The sequence below is a fragment of the Physeter macrocephalus genome, chromosome 18 (assembly GCF_002837175.3).
Source record: "Physeter macrocephalus isolate SW-GA chromosome 18, ASM283717v5, whole genome shotgun sequence".
NCBI classification, from domain to species: Eukaryota; Metazoa; Chordata; class Mammalia; order Artiodactyla; family Physeteridae; genus Physeter; species Physeter macrocephalus.
In genome coordinates, this window is record NC_041231.1 from 36220896 (window position 1) to 36237953 (window position 17058).

Sequence of the window (17058 nt, forward strand, 5' to 3'; positions counted from 1 at the left end):
CCACCTCCGAGAATTGTGCAACTTCATGGCCCTTCAGAAATGGATGGTATTGCAGAACACTTGTAGAATTGAGTATGAGTTAGTAAAATTTAAAAGAAATTAGGAAAGCCATTGGTTCTTAGTCTTTTTTTTTTTTTTTAATACAGCAGGTCATTGGTTCTTAGTCTTAAGTAATCTTTATAATGTGTAATTTCAGACCAACATGTGCATCCCAGGGTATTGTTCTCTACTAAGGTTTTTTTTAATACAATGAATTAGCATTTTGCTCTCAGGCTTTGTATGAATGTGCTGTAAGTGCTTTTGCAATTCATTTTCAAGTTGAACTTATTTTTGGCAATGTTCTCTCTTTAGATGTGCTCATTTCTGTAGGACCTCTGTTCTGTTTTTTCCATGGGAAATCATCCAAAGTAGGTCTGGGTTGAGAGTTCTCATGGTTCCCTGTGAGATTTATCCCATAGTTTGGCAAGCTTGAGAGGGTGTGTTTGCGTGTGTGTATATTAATGAAGCAAAGATTGGAACAATAAACAGGAAGTGGTATGTAGTTGATGTCCTTTTCTGGTTTTCGGCACGTTTGCTTCTCAGTGGGTTAGTGATTTCTGTGTGTATGGGAATGTGGAGACCTTGGTTCACTTACCTTCTGCTGTGACTAAAAACAAATGACTTTAGTTTTTAATCTGACATAAGTGTTTTGTTTTTATGGCTTTTTAGGCATTGTTGAGTGTACCTTTTTAGCATCAGGATAGAGTGCTTCTGATCCCTCATTGTAGGAGGACTCGCAAGTTATAGAAAGGTCATTCTTTTGTAGCCAAAGTTAATTTCTTCTCTTTTAGGTACGGATTCCCACATGTCATGACAAGCCTGGGACGACTCAAATAGCGCAGTTAACTCAGCAGGTAGTGTGCTACTGTGGTAGAATAATCCAGCATATATAGTCTCTTTAACAGAAATTTTAAACTAGCAAATGTAGAGTTTCTTGGGTTTATGATACATTTCTGAATATCACTGAAATATCCCATTAAATAATTTTTAATGAATTGATAATAAGCTTCCTAATGTTTTTCCAATTTATTTTTCTTGTTCTTTCTCTAGTAGACACTGGAGAACTCAGAATTTATACTGTAATTGTGAGGAAAGGAGAAAATTATCTTTTTAAAAAGATTAAACAAGGTTTAATTCTAACAAAACCTCTTATCTTAGAAGAGTGGTCAACAGACTTCTGTTTATAGGAAACTTAATCAAAAGGATTCTGTAGTTATAATTGCCTTTCATTTTTCCCAAAGTTACATTTGTTTGTGGGTGGAGATGAATTTTTCATTTGAAATGATTTAACTGGTATATTAGCACTCCCATTGTCCTTTGAATTAAATAAAAATGGAGAGCAATAGGAAAACAAATTTTGCCTGTTATATATATCAACTGGTATTATGGTAGTATTTCATATAGTTGAGGATTAATCTAACATCTGACCACTAGATTAATGTTTTATAAGTGGAATCTATGTTGTCCTTGACCTTCTGCTGTGTTAGGGGAGACTGTTAAGACCCATTTTCTTTGTAGTTGCTTCTGGAGGAAGAGACTCTTAGAAGACAGGGCAACATGGCTGATCGATTATGAGACAGATAGACATAATATAAAAGTCAGTTTCTGGCAATTTTAGTGACATCTTGTCTATTTTTTTTTTCTTTTTTATCTCTTAGGGAGACACACATATATCTGTTATTTTACCTACTCTTCATGAGGTGGATCTTTTCAGGTAAAGACTAAAATATTTTGTTAACTGCCTTGTCTCATTTGCTTTATGATATTGTTGTTAATTTCTTTAGAAAGTGAATGTTCCTATATAAAATGTGGAAAAAACTGGAAGAAAATAGTCATGTTTCACATGTTGTAAATCAGTGGTTCATCCCTGACTGCATGTCAGTTGCTTTGACTACTAGGGAGATTTGGAGATGGATTGGGTATTACATGGTAGACACAAATTATTTTTGTTTGGTTGGGTGTGAGAATGGTAAATAAATAATTTTGTTTCTAGAGATGGCCTTTTTTGGGGAGTTGGGGGGAGTGGGTTGAGAGCATAAAGCATGATACTCCAGAATGGGAATATAAAAGTGGTGCTAAAAGAAGACTGTGATTTCCCTACAAACCCCTCATTTTAGGAATTCTACGTTGCCGTTAATTTGATGCATACCACCAATATCTATTAAAGGTTTCCTCTCTTGAATATTTAATTCGTACCTCCCCCCAATAAAAACTACTTTGTGTAACAGATATTACTAGTGTAATACAGAGGTTTCAGAGAATGCTTCATCTTGTCATTGTACTTCCCTATCTGTTTGTGCCCTTGCTGATAACATGACTATACTTCAGAGAAAAACTAATTTGCAACTTTGATGCCTTAAGGGCATCCCACTATTAAAGTCAGTTGGTCAGATGTTTCCATATAGGTCTTTTCCATTTTTCCTGTGCTTATTTTAAAATTATAAATATACATATATAGTATATATAAATTATATATTTAAAACATTATACATACATACTGTACTGATCACTTTTCTGTAAATTTGTGATTATTTCAAAATTTTACATATATAATTATTTATATAAAATTTATGTATCTATATAAAATTTTGAAACAATCACAGATTTACAGAAAAGTGGTCAGTATAGTAAACTTTTTTTCCTAGAACCATTTGATGGTAAGTTGGAGACCTGATGCCCCATCTTCCGTTAATACTTTAGTGTCTGTTACCTACAAGTAAGGACTCAATGCAGCCATAAAAATTGGGAAATTAACATTGATAAATTAATACCATCTAATACTAAGACCACTTTCAAATGTGTCCATCCAGTTGTCACAATAATATCTAGTTCAGAACCGTCTGTTGCATTTAGATGTCATGTCTGTTTAGTCTCAGTCTGGAATAGCTCCTCAGTCTTCCTTTCATGGCCCTGACATTCTTGTGGATTACAGGACAGTTACTTTACAGGAAATCCCTCAGTTTAGGTTTGTCTGGGATTTACTCATGATAAGATTCAGGCTCTGTACCTTTGGCCAGGAGGTAGCACACAAGGTTGGCTGGCTTGCCTCATTGCCGATAATGTTCACTTTGATCACTTTATTAGTGTGGTGTTCTCCAAACTTCTCCATTGATAAATTATTCTATTTCCTTTTGTAGTTAAATATTTTGTGAGGAGATATGTTGAAACTATGTATATTATTTATTAATTGTTACGTAATAAGTTACCCCAATACTTAGAAGCTTGAAAGAACAAACATTATTTCACACAGTTTCTGAGAGTTAGGAGGAATCTGGGGACTGCTCAGTTGGATGGTTCTAGTTCTAGATCTCTTGTGAGGTTGCAGTCAAGATGTCAGCTGAGGTTTTAGTCAGTTGGACAAGTGGGGCTGGAGGGTCTGCTTCCCTAGAAAGCTACTTTGGCTGTTGGCTGGTGGTCACAGTTCCTTGTGACTGTTGGCAGGTGACCTTCATTTCCAGCCATGTGGACGTTTCCAAAGGGCTGCTTAAATGTTCTCACAACATTCAGCAGGTAATCTGAGAGAAAGGTGAAGTCACAATGTCTTTTATGACTCAGGCTTCAAAGTTGTATATTATTGGGACTTACCTGGAAGTCAAGTGGTTAGGACTCTGCGCTTCCACTGTATAGGGCGTGGGTTTGATCCTTGGTCAGGGAACTAAGATCCCACATGCCACACGGTTGGGGTGACCTTGGAACACAAAAAAACCTCCGAGTGATTAAAGCTTAGGCCCACTAGCCAAAGCATAATATCACTTATTGATCCAAAAATTGATCAACAGAACAAGTTACCCTAGGGATAACAGCACAAACCTATTCTAGAGTCCATATTGACAATAGGGTTTAGGACCTCGATGTTGGATCAGGACACCTCAATGGTGTAACCGCTATTAAAGGCTTGTTTATTCAACGATTATTGAAAAAAAAAGTTGTATATTATTGCTTTAATTTACTCTGTTCAATAAGTGCAAGCCACTAACCTAACCTACCTAAGAGGGTGAGAAATAGGCTCAGTGCTTTAAAAGGAGTGTCAAAGAATTTGTAGAAATATTTTAAAACATTGCACCATGTATGTATATCTGTATGGATTTTTGGTTTCTTGTTTTATTCAACAGGTTATTAAAATCCATTATTCTCATCGGTTTTGATGTTCAAATTGTCCCCAGTTTGGCCAGTGAGAATCCATTTCAAGCTGGTCTCTGTTTTTCTTTTTTTGTCATATCCTTTTCATTCTTGAAACACTGACTTGTTTGTTCCAGGCTGATCTTTCTTTTTTCTAACTAAAAAAATTGATATATAATGCACATACATAGTATTCACTCTTTCAAAGTATACAAATCATTTGTTTTTAATATAGTCATAGAGTTGTGCAACCATTACTACTGTCTAGTTCCAGAACATTTTCATCACTCAAAAAGGAACCCTGTACCCCATGAGCAGTTAGTCCCCGTGGCCTCTTCCCCACAGCCCCTATTAACCACTAATCCACTTTGTCTCTTTGGATTTGTCTATTCTGGACATATCATATGGATAGAATCATACAATATGTGACCTTTTGTGTCTACCTTCTTTCACTGAGCATATAATTTTCATGGTTTATCCATGCAGTAGCATGAATCATTACTTCATTCTTTTTATGGCTGAATAGTATTCCATTGTATGGATATCCAACATCCATTAATCCATTGAAGGACATCTGGATGGTTTCTACTTTTTGGCTGTTATGTATAATGCTGTTGTGAACATTTGTATATAAGCCTTTGTGTGGACATATGTTTTCAGTTCTGTTGGGTTCCAAGATTATCTTGTATTTTCTCTTCCCCAGCCCTGGAATCAGCTACTTAGTAGAGAATAGGATTTAGAAGTCAAGATCTGGGCACTAGTTGTGCTCCTTGCTAAGGGAATATCCCTCTCAGTGGACAGAGCTAAGGAAAATATGTATCTGTAAATGCATGTATACATACACACTCATGTATAGTATTTAAAACTTTTACATACATATTTATTTCTATATCCATATATATTGAAAACTGTAAAGTCACACCAATACCCCTAATTCCAGTGCAACATGACAGGGTTCACTCTACTTTTTTCCCTTTTCATATTAGTATTTCTTTTCTCTGACAGAGGAGCTACATCCTATTATCCTTGATTCATTTACTTATTTGATCGGTCCCATGTTAGTAACCAATCTCTCGTCTCTGCTGCAAACCTTCTTCTCTGAGCAAATGCCTTTCTTATCCTTCTTGGGCTCTGAAACTGCCCACCTGGCTGCTCTTCTTCATGGACACCCTCCTTACCCTGCTTAGGCCCTGCTCCTTGCCTGATTGACCCCCCACGTGGTTCCCCTCTTGCCGCAGTCAGGCTTCTATACCCCACGTTAGGCCACCTCTCTATGTGGCTGCCATCCTCACCCTGTTGTGCTCTGACTCCCAATGCCAAGCCAGCCCCCACATGGATCCCTCCTTTCCCTACTTGTGCTTCTACACCTTACTGCAGGCCACCCCTCCATACGTTCACCCTCATTCCTCTGCTCCGACACCCCACCATGGACAGCCTCCTCAGCCCACTCTGGCTCTGACCCTCTGCACCTGCTGCCCCTCCATGCCCCTCACAATTCCTGGGCTGTGTCACCCCAAATCAGATCACCTTCACACATGCACACCTTTCTCACTACATTAGGGTTCCAACACCCCCACGACAAGCCACCCCCTCCGCATGGATGTCTGCCTTATCTCACACAAGCCCTGATACGCTCTTCAGGCCAACAGGGCTCTCTTTTCCTCCTGGCAGAGATGCCTACCGTGCACTGTGTTTTGCTGTAGGGTTGAATTGTTTAGGAAGGAAGGGGGAAGAAGAGCTCCTTTGCCTTATCCTTGAACTGTATATTGTTTTTATTTTTGTTTTTTTGCCCTTCCTTCACATTTCTCTTCTTGCCTTTGAATAGTTAAAATGAACTTTCCCTAATTTCCATCTCACAAATTTGTTTCATATTTTTACACTTAAAAGTTACTTGTAATTTTTTCCTTTTCTTTCTTGTGTGTATATGTTTTCAGGTAGGTAGATTGGTTACTTTTTTTTTTTTTAACATTTACTTTATTTATTTGGTTGCACCGGATCTTAGTTGCAGCAGGCGGCCTCCTTAGCTGTGGCACGTGTGCTCCTTAGTTGCGCCCAGCGGGCTCCTTAGTTGCGGCTTGCCAGCTCCTTAGTTGTGGCATGTGAACTCTTAGTTGCAGCACGCATGTGGGATCTAGTTCCCTGACCAGGGATTGAACCTGGGCCCCCTGCATTGGGAGCATGGAGTCTTAACCACTGTGCCACCAGGAAAGTCCTTTGGTTATGATTTTTATAAATAGATAATGTAGGTTTTTTCCCTCTAATCTACTAGGAAAAATTTTGACCCTACTAGGAGGAAATTACTAAATAAGTAAAAGCTATCAAATTAACTTAGGCTAGGTAGTGTACCAGAGTTTTGTCCTATAGGCTTCTGCCTAATTCCAGGGCTACTGTAAAAATATGCAACATTTCTGTAGGGGGAGGATCTGCTTAGGAAAGCATTCTGTTGTTTGGCGTTAGAACACCTCCTTGTGATTTGTTTTCCTCATTCTTTAATATTGAAAGCATTGGCTTTGAAATTAAGTACATCCAGTAAACATCCTTCGGAAAATTAATTTTTCTTGTTTCCTTCAAAATAGAATAGAAATTCAAATGTAACAGCAATATTGATAAACTAGATGTACTATATGGTACAATAATTTAATAATTATTTTATATGCTTTTATCGTTTGTTAGCCATTCTGTGTGTCAATATATTACGTTTAATTTTGTAAAACTTGGAACAAGTAAAATTGCTATATATTTTTGTGTAGATAAAGGAACTTATATCTATGTGCATCACCATATTCTTTTTTTTCTCTCTTTTTTTTTTTTGGCTGCTGCGTTGGTTCTTCGTTGCTGTACGTGGGCTTTGTCTAGTTGCAGGGAGCGGGTGCCACTCTTCGTTGCAGTGCGCAGGCTTCTCATTGTGGTGGCTTCTCTTGTTGCGGAGCTTGGGCTGTAGGTGCGCGGGCTTACAGTAGTTGTGGCTCGCAGGCTCAAGAGTTGTGGAGCACGGGCTTAGTTGCTCCGTGGCATGTGGGATCTTCCCGGACCAGGGCTCGAACCCGTGTCCCCTGCATTGGGAGGCGGATTCTTAACCACTGCGCCACCAGAGAAGCCCGCATCACCATATTCTAAATGAATTTGTATATCAGGTCAAGTTACACATAGCTGGAAGAATTGTATCAATGTGAAGTTTTTAGAATGATTATATGGGAACTTAAAAAAAACAGGGATGGATAAATAACAGTGTCTCTGCTGCGTAAACACCTTTCAGGTGTTTCTGCCCAGTTTTCCTTCATAGTCAGATGCTTTGGGAGCTGGTGCTGTTGGGTGAGCCCCTCGTGGTCATGGCACCGTCACCATCAGAGTCGTCAGAGACTGTATTGGCACTTGTTAAGTGAGTATATTTGGTTCCTCATGGTGATAGTTGCAACAGTTTACCACCTGTGATATGTTTGCACACTCATTGCCTTGATCTACACAATAATCCTGTAAGAAGGTACTGCTCATTATAGCACCATTTATTGATGAGAAAATTCAGATTCCATGTTTTTGTCTTTCTGGGCAATAAGCACATTCATTCACTTACATAAAGTTAGCACCTGATAAAAATCAGTTGCATGAATGGTCAGTGTCTAGTAAAAGGCATGTAGCTAATGAATGATAGAGCCAGAATTTCACCCCGTCTTCTGCCCCAAATCCAGTGTGTTTTTGGTATGCCATCTACATTACATTTTTCCATTTGTCTTTCTAGTTTCCTGAAATGAGTTATAGATAGATGATCCCACTGGGGTAAACTCTGTGTGTAGATGTTTTATAGTTATTGAGTAGGGCCTTTAATTTCTGTCCTTTGTTTTACATGTTATTCTTGCTCTACAGCTGTATTTCTCCATTAAAGTACTTCAGTGATTTCCGACCTTATTTCACTATTCATGATAGTGAATTCAAAGAATATACCACCCGTACTCAAGCCCCGTGAGTAAACAAAATAACTTTTATTGACCAAGTATTACCTTTATAACCAAATTATGTAGAATTATTTTTGGTAAGAATTGAAAAGTTTAAATTTTGAACTTATTGGCAGATTGATTTTATAAAGGAAGTTTTGAGGAGCTGCTGGTAATAATTTCACATTTCAAGAGTCATTATCCTATTTTCTTTGAATGATCTTATTTGTTAGTGGAAGCTATATTGTCTTCCACTAATTAATAGCTAATTCCTCTAATTTAATAGCTATCTGACTACTTTTACGTCTATCTTCGTTCGTTACTTCAGGACCCCTTATAGCATCAGTTATCTCTTCTTGCTCTATAACTTCCTTTTCCTTCTCCCTCTTCATTGAATCAGCATAAACATATAAAAATTTTTCCCAATCTGTAAAAGGGGAAAAAATATCTTACCTTTCCCCTTTAGTTCCTGCTCTGTTGTTCACCTTCTTTTCATAGCTAAGTTTCTAGAATAACAACAAAAATTTCCATTTACCCTCTCTACTTCTTGGTTTCCTGGTTGCTTCTCAGTTCATTGCAGGTTGATTTCTTCATCTCCGCTGAAGTTCTTGCCAAAGTCATCAAGACCTTTCTCACTGCCTTGAACCTGTGGGCACATTATTGCCCTGTTTTTCCTGCCTTCCTTTTCTTGTAACACTTACTCTATTGATGTTGAAAACATTTTAATCTTTGGTACTGTCTCACCTGGCTGTCTGGTGGTGCATCTCAGTCTCCTGTGCAGACTTCTTTTTCTCTGCCAACCCCTTAAATGTTGGTGTTCTCCAGTATTGTGTTCTGGGTTCTGATTTCAGACTGATATTTCTTTCTGTACAGTCTTATCTGTACCCAGAGACTCTGTTAACACCTATATACTGATGACTGAAATTTATCTTCCTAGTTCAAATCTTTGCAAGGTCTCAACCTATGTCCAGGTTTTTGTTGTTGCTTTTTTATCGTATTGCCACCTGGACATCTTAATGGCACCCAAAACTAAACATGTTCAAACTGAATTCTTTTTGTCTCCTTCTTTTCTTCCTTAGTTCCATGCCTCTTCCTACTTCATGAATGGTGCTTCTTTTCACTTAGTTATCAAAAACCTAAATTGTCATAAATTTCTCATTCTTAATGTGCTCCACGTGAAGTTTTACCAAATTCTGTCAATTCAGCATCCTAAAATATCTCTCATAACATTTGTTATCTTCTTTCCAGATCTCTCTTCCTAGCTTACTACCTCCAGTCTTTCTCGTATTTGCTGTTGCTTTTCCCAAACCTCTTCCCCTTTTTGCAGAGCATCTTCCAAATTTCCCCCAGAGTGATCTTTCTAGTAAGTACATTTTTGTTCATGTAGCATTCCTCCACTCAGTTCTCTAGTAGCTTCTGTTTGCCTACAAGAGAACATCTGAATTTCTTAGCACATTAAGTTGGTACTGAATGATCTGGCCAGCATCTGCCCATCTGCTTTCATTTCTGACTATTCATTCTTCCTGCTTTGTGCTCTAGGAATGCTGAACTATATGTAGTTTTACAAACAGACCGTGATTTCACTTCATTGCTTTGCACATACTATTCATTCTCCTGCATCACATTTTCTTCCGTTATCCATCTGGCAAAAGACTCCTGTTCATAACTTATATCATGTTATATATCAACTATCCTTCAAAAAAACCCTCCTATTCATTTTTCATATCTTTGTGCAAATGTCGTCTCTTTGGTGAGGCTGTCCTTTAATCCCCTGGTAGACATAGTTTCTCCTTTGTAATAATTGTACATTTTATACCACCTTCACTGTATTCTAATTTCTGGTATCATAATTGGTTATGTATACCCCTTTTCCTGTGTGCTTTTAGAAAGACCGTGTCTTTTCATCTTTATATACCTAGTTCTAAAAATGGTGCCTGGAATGTAGTTGATATGTGGTACCAATGAAGGAAAAGATTATCTTAGTAATCTTTGAGTAAACAGTAGTTCACTCAAAATAAATTGGAAACTGATGGAACATTCATTTTTTCCTCACTTTTGTTTTGTTTTGTTTTGTTTTAATGTAGGCCCTCAGTCATATTAGGAGTAACCAACCCTTTTTTTGCAAAAACACTCCAGCACTGGCCACACATTATTCGGATAGGAGACCTTAAACCTGCAGGTAAAGTATAAACTTGGTGTTCTCATTTTAGTATGTAAGGTGGATGAGCAGGTTTATTTCTTCCTCTTTGTTTTCACTGCTTCGTTACTTTTTAATTATGTTGATGGCAACCTTCTTTGAGGCAACTTGAATAAAAGCCTTTGGAGAAGAGCATAACTTCCAACTAAAATATACAGATTCTTATATGTATAATCCATTGTGTCCACCTACAGTGTTTTAAACATTGAATTATTTTGAGGTTTCATGAAACCTCAAAAATTTGAGCTACTTTTTGTATATGTATAAGCCCAATTAAACAGGATTTTCCAACACTGCTTGAATAAAACCTTATAGAAAGTTCGAATTAATCAATTTGACACAAAATTCTCAACTAGGACTCCAAACAAGAATTATACATTTCTATGGCACTGGTGTTGATTAAGGAAGTAGTCAAAAGGCTGTGCTTTCCTTGAAAAAAGACATGTAGTACCTTGTTCATGGTAGCTGTTTAATGTTTACTAAATGAGTAAATGAATTCTGAAGTTGGCAATTTTGTTAACCTGGATGACAATTTAATGGTACCTCTGACATTTTCTCACTGGACATTCCTGAATTTTCCATGGAAATAGTTGAGATGTGAGCTATCTAAAATATTTCTAATAACTTTATGATATGTTACTTTTAAAGACTTTTCCTTTGGTGTACATGGGTATTATATTTAAGACATTATTTAATATGATTATTTTATAAAATATCCCTCTGGAATATAAATAAATCTAGATGACATATTAGGGAATAACATTTTAAATCATATTATTTACAAATATTAAACTCAATCTTAGACTGAAATCCTTAGAAACCTTATGAAATAGAGGAAAGGGCAAAGGGCTTTACCTTGGCCGTCAGAGCTGTGTGACCTTAGGCAGAACAGCCTCTTTAAGCCTACAATTCTTTGTCTGCTGGAAGGATTGAACACAGTATCTGACTTATGGCACTCTGTAAATGTCATGGTCCCTTGCCATTTCATTAGTGTTCTGTCTGATAATTCAGAGCACAGCATTCACTGGAGTCTCATCTATGAGAAGATATGTAAAGGCTTTTTTTAAAATCTTAATTTAATCTTGACATTTACTTTCTTGGTTTTTTCCTATTAATCTAGACTATTTGATTAATCGTAATATAGTAGACTACTGTTTATTGTCTTTTTCCAATAAGAAAAGGCTTATTTTTCCAATAAGAAAAGGTTTTCTACCGGTAAAGTAGCATGGGTTGATAAGTCTGTTTAACTTTTTAAGAAACTGCCAAACTGTTTTCCAAAGTGACCCACTATTTTACATTCTTACCAGCAGTGTATGAGGGTTCCTGTTTCCTTACGTCCCTGCCAACATTTGATATGGTCTCTTTTTTTCATTATAACCATTCTATTGGGTTTAAAATGCTGGTTTTAATTTGCTTTTTCTTAGTGACTATGATGTTGAGCATCTTTTCATCTACTTATTAGTCATTTGTGTATCTTTTATGAAATGTTGATTTAAATCTTTTGTCCATTTTAAAATTAGGTTATTTGTCTTATTTTGTTGTAAGAGGTCTTTATTTTGGTCACAAGTTTGTTTTCAGATATATGATTTGCAGATATTTTCTCACAGTATTTGACTTCTCTTTTTGTTTTTTTAAAATTAATGTATTTATTTTTGGCTGCATTGGGTCTTTGTTGCTGCATGCGGGCTTTCCTTAGTTACAGCGAGTGGGGGCTACCCTTCATTGCGGTGTGCGGGCTTCTCATTGTGGTGGCTTCTCTTGTTGCAGAGCACGGGCTCTAGGTGTGCGGGCTTCAGTAGTTGTGGTGCACGGGCTTAGCTGCTCTGCAGCATGTGGGACCCTCCCGGACCGGGGCTCGAACCCGTGTCCCCTGCATTGGCAGGCAGACTCTTAACCACTGTGCCACCATGGAAGCCCTCTTTTTTGTTTTCTTAAGGATGTCTTTTGAAGTGCAAAAGTACATTTTGATGAAGTCTAGTTTATCAATTTTTTTTATTTTATGAATTAGGCTTTTGATGTTTATCTAAGAACTTGTTGCCCAACCCAAGGTCACAAAGATTTCCTTTTAAAAATTTTATTGTGTTAGTACTTACATTTAGGAACCACTTGGAGTTAATTTTTGTTTATGACGTGAGGTAAGGGTATAAAATCATCTTTTTTTGCATGTTGATATCCAGTTGTCTTAGCATCCTTTGTTGAAAAGACTATCCTTTTGCCATTGAATTGCATTGATACCTTTTTGGAAAATCAGTTGGCCATAAACATAAGGGTTTATTTCTGGACTCTTGTTTCTGTTGCATTGATCTATATGTCTTATCTTTATACCAGTACAACCTCTTGATTACTGTAATTTTATAGTAAGTTTTGAAATCAGGAAATATGTCTTCCAGCTTTATTGTTCTTTTTCAGAATAGTTTTGGCTATTCTGGGTGTTTTGCATTTCCATATAAATTTTAGGATTACTTTGCCAATTTTTGCCAACTGGGCAGAAAACAAAAAAGCTAACTGGGATTTTGTTAGGGATTGTGTTGATTACATAGGGAATATGTAATCAGTTTGGAGGAGAATTGCCATCTTAAAAATACTGAGTCTTCCATTCCAGGAACTTGGAATGTCTCTCCATTGTTTAGATCTTCTATTATTTTTCTCAGCAATGTTTTGTAGTTTTCAATATACAGGACTAATTATGATGTTAGATGTAGGTTTTCCATAGATGTCCTTTATCAAGTTGAGGAAGTAGCCCTCTGTTCCTAGTTTGTTGAAAAAGATCATAATGAATTGGTGTTGAATTTTGTTAAATGCTTTTTCTGTATCTGTGGAGATCATCGTGTACTTTTTGTCCCTTATTAATACAGTATACTAAATTAATTGATTTTTTATGTTAAACCAACCTTACATTCCTTAAATAAATCCCTTTCGGTTATGGTGTATAGTCCTCTATTATTAGTATTAGTTTGCTAATTTTTTTGAGGATTTTTACATCTTTATCCATGAGGGATATTCTTTTCTTGTGATGTCTTGACAGCTAATATTTTTGCTGCTGAGAATCCACTTCAGACAGGTGAAGTTACCATTTAAAAGTAGGACCTAGGACCAAGGGAGGGGAGGGGACACTTCCTGAGTTTATTTTTCAAAATGGGCCTAAGGGCATATATGGAATATTAATTACACTTTATTTTAAGCAGCCTATTTTAGGGATGAGATGCTGTGTTCCCTCTGATTATTTCTGTCATCAGAGTATTTGGACCATATCATATAGAAAAAGGTATCACTTTTTCTATAGGAGAGGGATGATGTTGTATGGAAACATGTTTTATAGATCCTTAGTGGTCATTGAGGAGTGGATGGTAGAGAGTGTCAATGTCCTCAGTTTGGTCCTTGTTCAATTAGTAGAGGTGATACGTTGTGAACAGTGACACCAGGGGTATTTAAATAATTTTGAGCAAGACTATAGTACCTATTTCCGGGACTGGCTGGTGTCGTTTGAGCACAGGTCTTAACAGACGTGCAAAATCTCATTAAGTTTAGTATGTTTATGATACTTTTTCCCACTTATTGAAAAATTTTTTTATTATAGCAAAATATATATAACATAAAATTTACCATTCTAACAATTTTGAAGTGTACGATTCAGTGGCATTAAGTACATTAACAGTGTTGTGCAACCGTCACCCCTATCCGTTTCCAGAACTTTGCATCATCTCAAACAGAAGATCTGTAGCCATGAAACAATAACTCTTCATTCTTCTCATCTCCCAGCCCCTAGTAAACTCTATTCTAATTTCTGTTTCTATGAATCATACAGTATTTCTCCTCTAGTGTCTGGCTTATTTCACTTAGCATAACATTTTCAAGATTCATCCATGCTGTAGCATGTATTATAATTTTATTCCTTTTTTTAAAAAGCTGTGGTAAAATATACATAACATAAAATTTACCATCTTAATCATTTTTTAAGTGTACAGTTCAGTGGCAGTAAGTACATCGACATGGTTGTGCTGCCATCACCACCATCTACCCACAGAACTCTTTTCATTTTGCAGAACTGAAACTATTGCACAGTAGCTCCCTATTCATTCCACATCGCCCCGCCCCCCCACCCTTGGCAACTACCATTCTACTTTCTGTCTCTGTGAATCTGACTACTCTGGGTATCTCACGTAAGTGGAATTCTACCTACTTGTCCTTTTGTGACTGGCTTATTTCACTGAGCATAATGTCCCAAGGTTCATCCATGTTGTAGTATGTGTCAAAATTTCCTTCCTTTTTAAGGCTGAAAAATATTCCATCATATGTATATACCACGTTTTGCTTATCCATTCATCTGTTGATGGATACTTGGCTTGTTTCCATCCTTTAGCTATGTGAATAATACTGTGAACATGGGTGTACAGATATCTCCAGTCCCTGCTTTCACTTCTTTTGGGTATATAGTCATCCCTTGGTATCAACAGAGGATTGGGTCCAAGACCTGCCACAGATACCACAATCCGAGGATGTTCAACTCCCGTAGTTGGCCCTTTGCATCCACAGTTCCACATCTGTGGATTCAGCCAACTGCAAATCTTGTAATACTGTATATATTCATCAAAAAAAGAAAAAAATCCATGTATAAGTGGACCTGGGCAGTTCAAACCCATGTTGTTCAAGGGTCAACTGCATACCTAAAAGTGGAATTGCTGGACCATATAGTCATCATGTTTAATTTTTTGAGGAACTGCCATACTGTTTTCATTTTACATTCTCACCAGTGGTACACAGGGTATCAATTTCTCCACATCCTCACCAACACTTTTTATTTTCTGTTGTCTTGATAGTAGCCTAATGGGTGTGAGGTGGTATCTTATTGTAGTTTTGATTTACATTTCCCTAATGATTAGTAATGTTGAGCATCTTTTCATGTGCTCATTGGCCATTTCTTTGTCTCCTTTGGGGAAATGTCTTTTCAAGTCCTTTTCCCGTTTTTTGTTTTTGCTTTTTTTAAAATTTATTTATTTTTGGCTCTGTTGGGTCTTCATTGCTGTGCACGGGCTTTCTCTAGTTGTGGTGAGCAGGGGCTACTCTTCGTTGCGGTACACAGCCTTCTCATTGCGGTGGTTTCTCTTGTTGCGGAGCACAGGCTCTAGGCGCGCGGGCTTTGGTAGTTGTGGCACATGGGCTCAGTAGTTGTGGCTCGCGGGCTCCAGAGCGCAGGCTCAGCCGGCTGTGGCGTACAGGCTTAGTTGCTCTGCGGCATGTGGGATCTTCCCGGACCAGGGATCGAACCCATGTCCCCTGCATTGGCAGGCACATTCTTAACCACTGCACCACCAGGGATGTCCACTTTGCCTGTTTTTTAATTGGGTTGGTTTTTTTGTTGAGTTGTAGTTCTTTATATTCTGGATACTAATGCCTTATTAGATGTATGCTTTGTAAATATATTCTCCTGTGGGTTGTCTTTTCATTCTCTTGATAGTATCCTTTGATGCGCAGAAGTTTTTAATGTTGATGAAGTCCAATTTATCAATATTTTCTTTTATTGTCTTTGTTTTTGGTATCACATTCATGAAAATCCATTTGTCTTTTAATTTATGAGTACTGGGCATATATCTTGGGATATATTTCTTTTCTGCCCGTTGATCTCAAGACTAGGACCACTGCATATGCTACACAAGTTAGGAAGCACAGCAGCTCTGCCTAGGATCCTGGCTTTGAGAATTCAAGACTATCTGAGAGGGTCAGTAAAACTGCAGAAAAAGTATGTTCTGTAGGACCAGCAGGGAAGGCATAGCAGAACTGAGATTTTGCTCTCCTGGGCCCAAAAGTTCGTAGCTTTATTAGAAACATATATATAGTTTTAACCCTGTAGAGGGATCATTCCTCGTGCTATAAAGGGATTACTTCTTATGGGTTATACCTATTTTTAGTTCACCCAGATCCTATTAAATGAAGAAATGTAATGCTAGGATAATGGTACTGAACAAGTATTCCTCAAAGAGAAAGTAATTCTACTAGTGTATATTGGATCACATTATAAACTGAATTTCTAACCAGAAACTGGGTTTGATGATTTAATCAAAGGTAAAACATTTGGGCTTCCCTGGTGGCACAGTGGTTGAGAGTCCGCCTGCCGATGCAGGGGACATGGGTTCGTGCCCCGGTCCGGGAAGATCCCACATGCCGCGGAGCGGCTGGGCCCGTGAGCCATGGCCGCTGAGCCTGTGCGTCCGGAGCCTGTGCTCCGCAACGGGAGAGGCCACAACAGTGAGAGGCCCGCGTGCCGCAAAAAAAAAAAAAAAAAAAAAAAAAAAAAAGGTAAAACATTTGACCTTAATGTAGATTCTTATGCAAATGTGCAGAGGTGCAGAACATTATTAATTTAATAATGTTAAACCCCTCTCTTATGTGCATGTACATAACAGACATTGAATAATTATTTTTAAATTAAAATAAACATCTGTAATTGTAGGACTTCAGTTCATTTTCTGGCATTCTTATTTTATTTTTCAGACGTATTTGACAAATACCATTTAACTTTTTTTGGCAATAGACAATGTATCTTTATGACTGGTTTTCTTTATGTCTATTATGTACTACAGTGTAAGAATTATGGTGGCTAGGGTTAGAGTTCAGTATGCATCTTAACACCTAATGAGGTCCCTTGAATCAGAGGGGAATTGTGTGAGTGAAGATTGCTGCGCAGGTAGTATTCTTGTCTTTGCCTTTTAAAAAAGGCTGATATGGGGCTTCCCTGGTGGCGCAGTGGTTGAGAGTCCGCCTGCCGATGCAGGGGAC

At 37.5% G+C, this 17058-nt stretch overlaps 1 protein-coding gene across 4 annotated transcripts in view; it reads left to right on the forward strand.

Moving 5' to 3' along the window:
- DENND6A (DENN domain containing 6A) overlaps positions 1-17058 on the forward strand; it is a 56130-nt gene that overhangs the window by 29014 nt on the left and 10058 nt on the right. For 2 of the 4 annotated variants that reach the window (XM_028478586.2, XM_028478587.2), the window contains exons 8-13: positions 831-893; positions 1698-1753; positions 7415-7537; positions 8020-8115; positions 10172-10266; positions 14328-14444. In XM_028478586.2, the coding sequence (XP_028334387.1) occupies positions 831-893; positions 1698-1753; positions 7415-7537; positions 8020-8115; positions 10172-10266; positions 14328-14444 (550 nt within the window). The remainder of the gene's footprint in view (positions 1-830; positions 894-1697; positions 1754-7414; positions 7538-8019; positions 8116-10171; positions 10267-14327; positions 14445-17058) is intronic. The other 2 variants (XM_028478589.2, XM_007119166.4) reach the window with 2 other exon arrangements.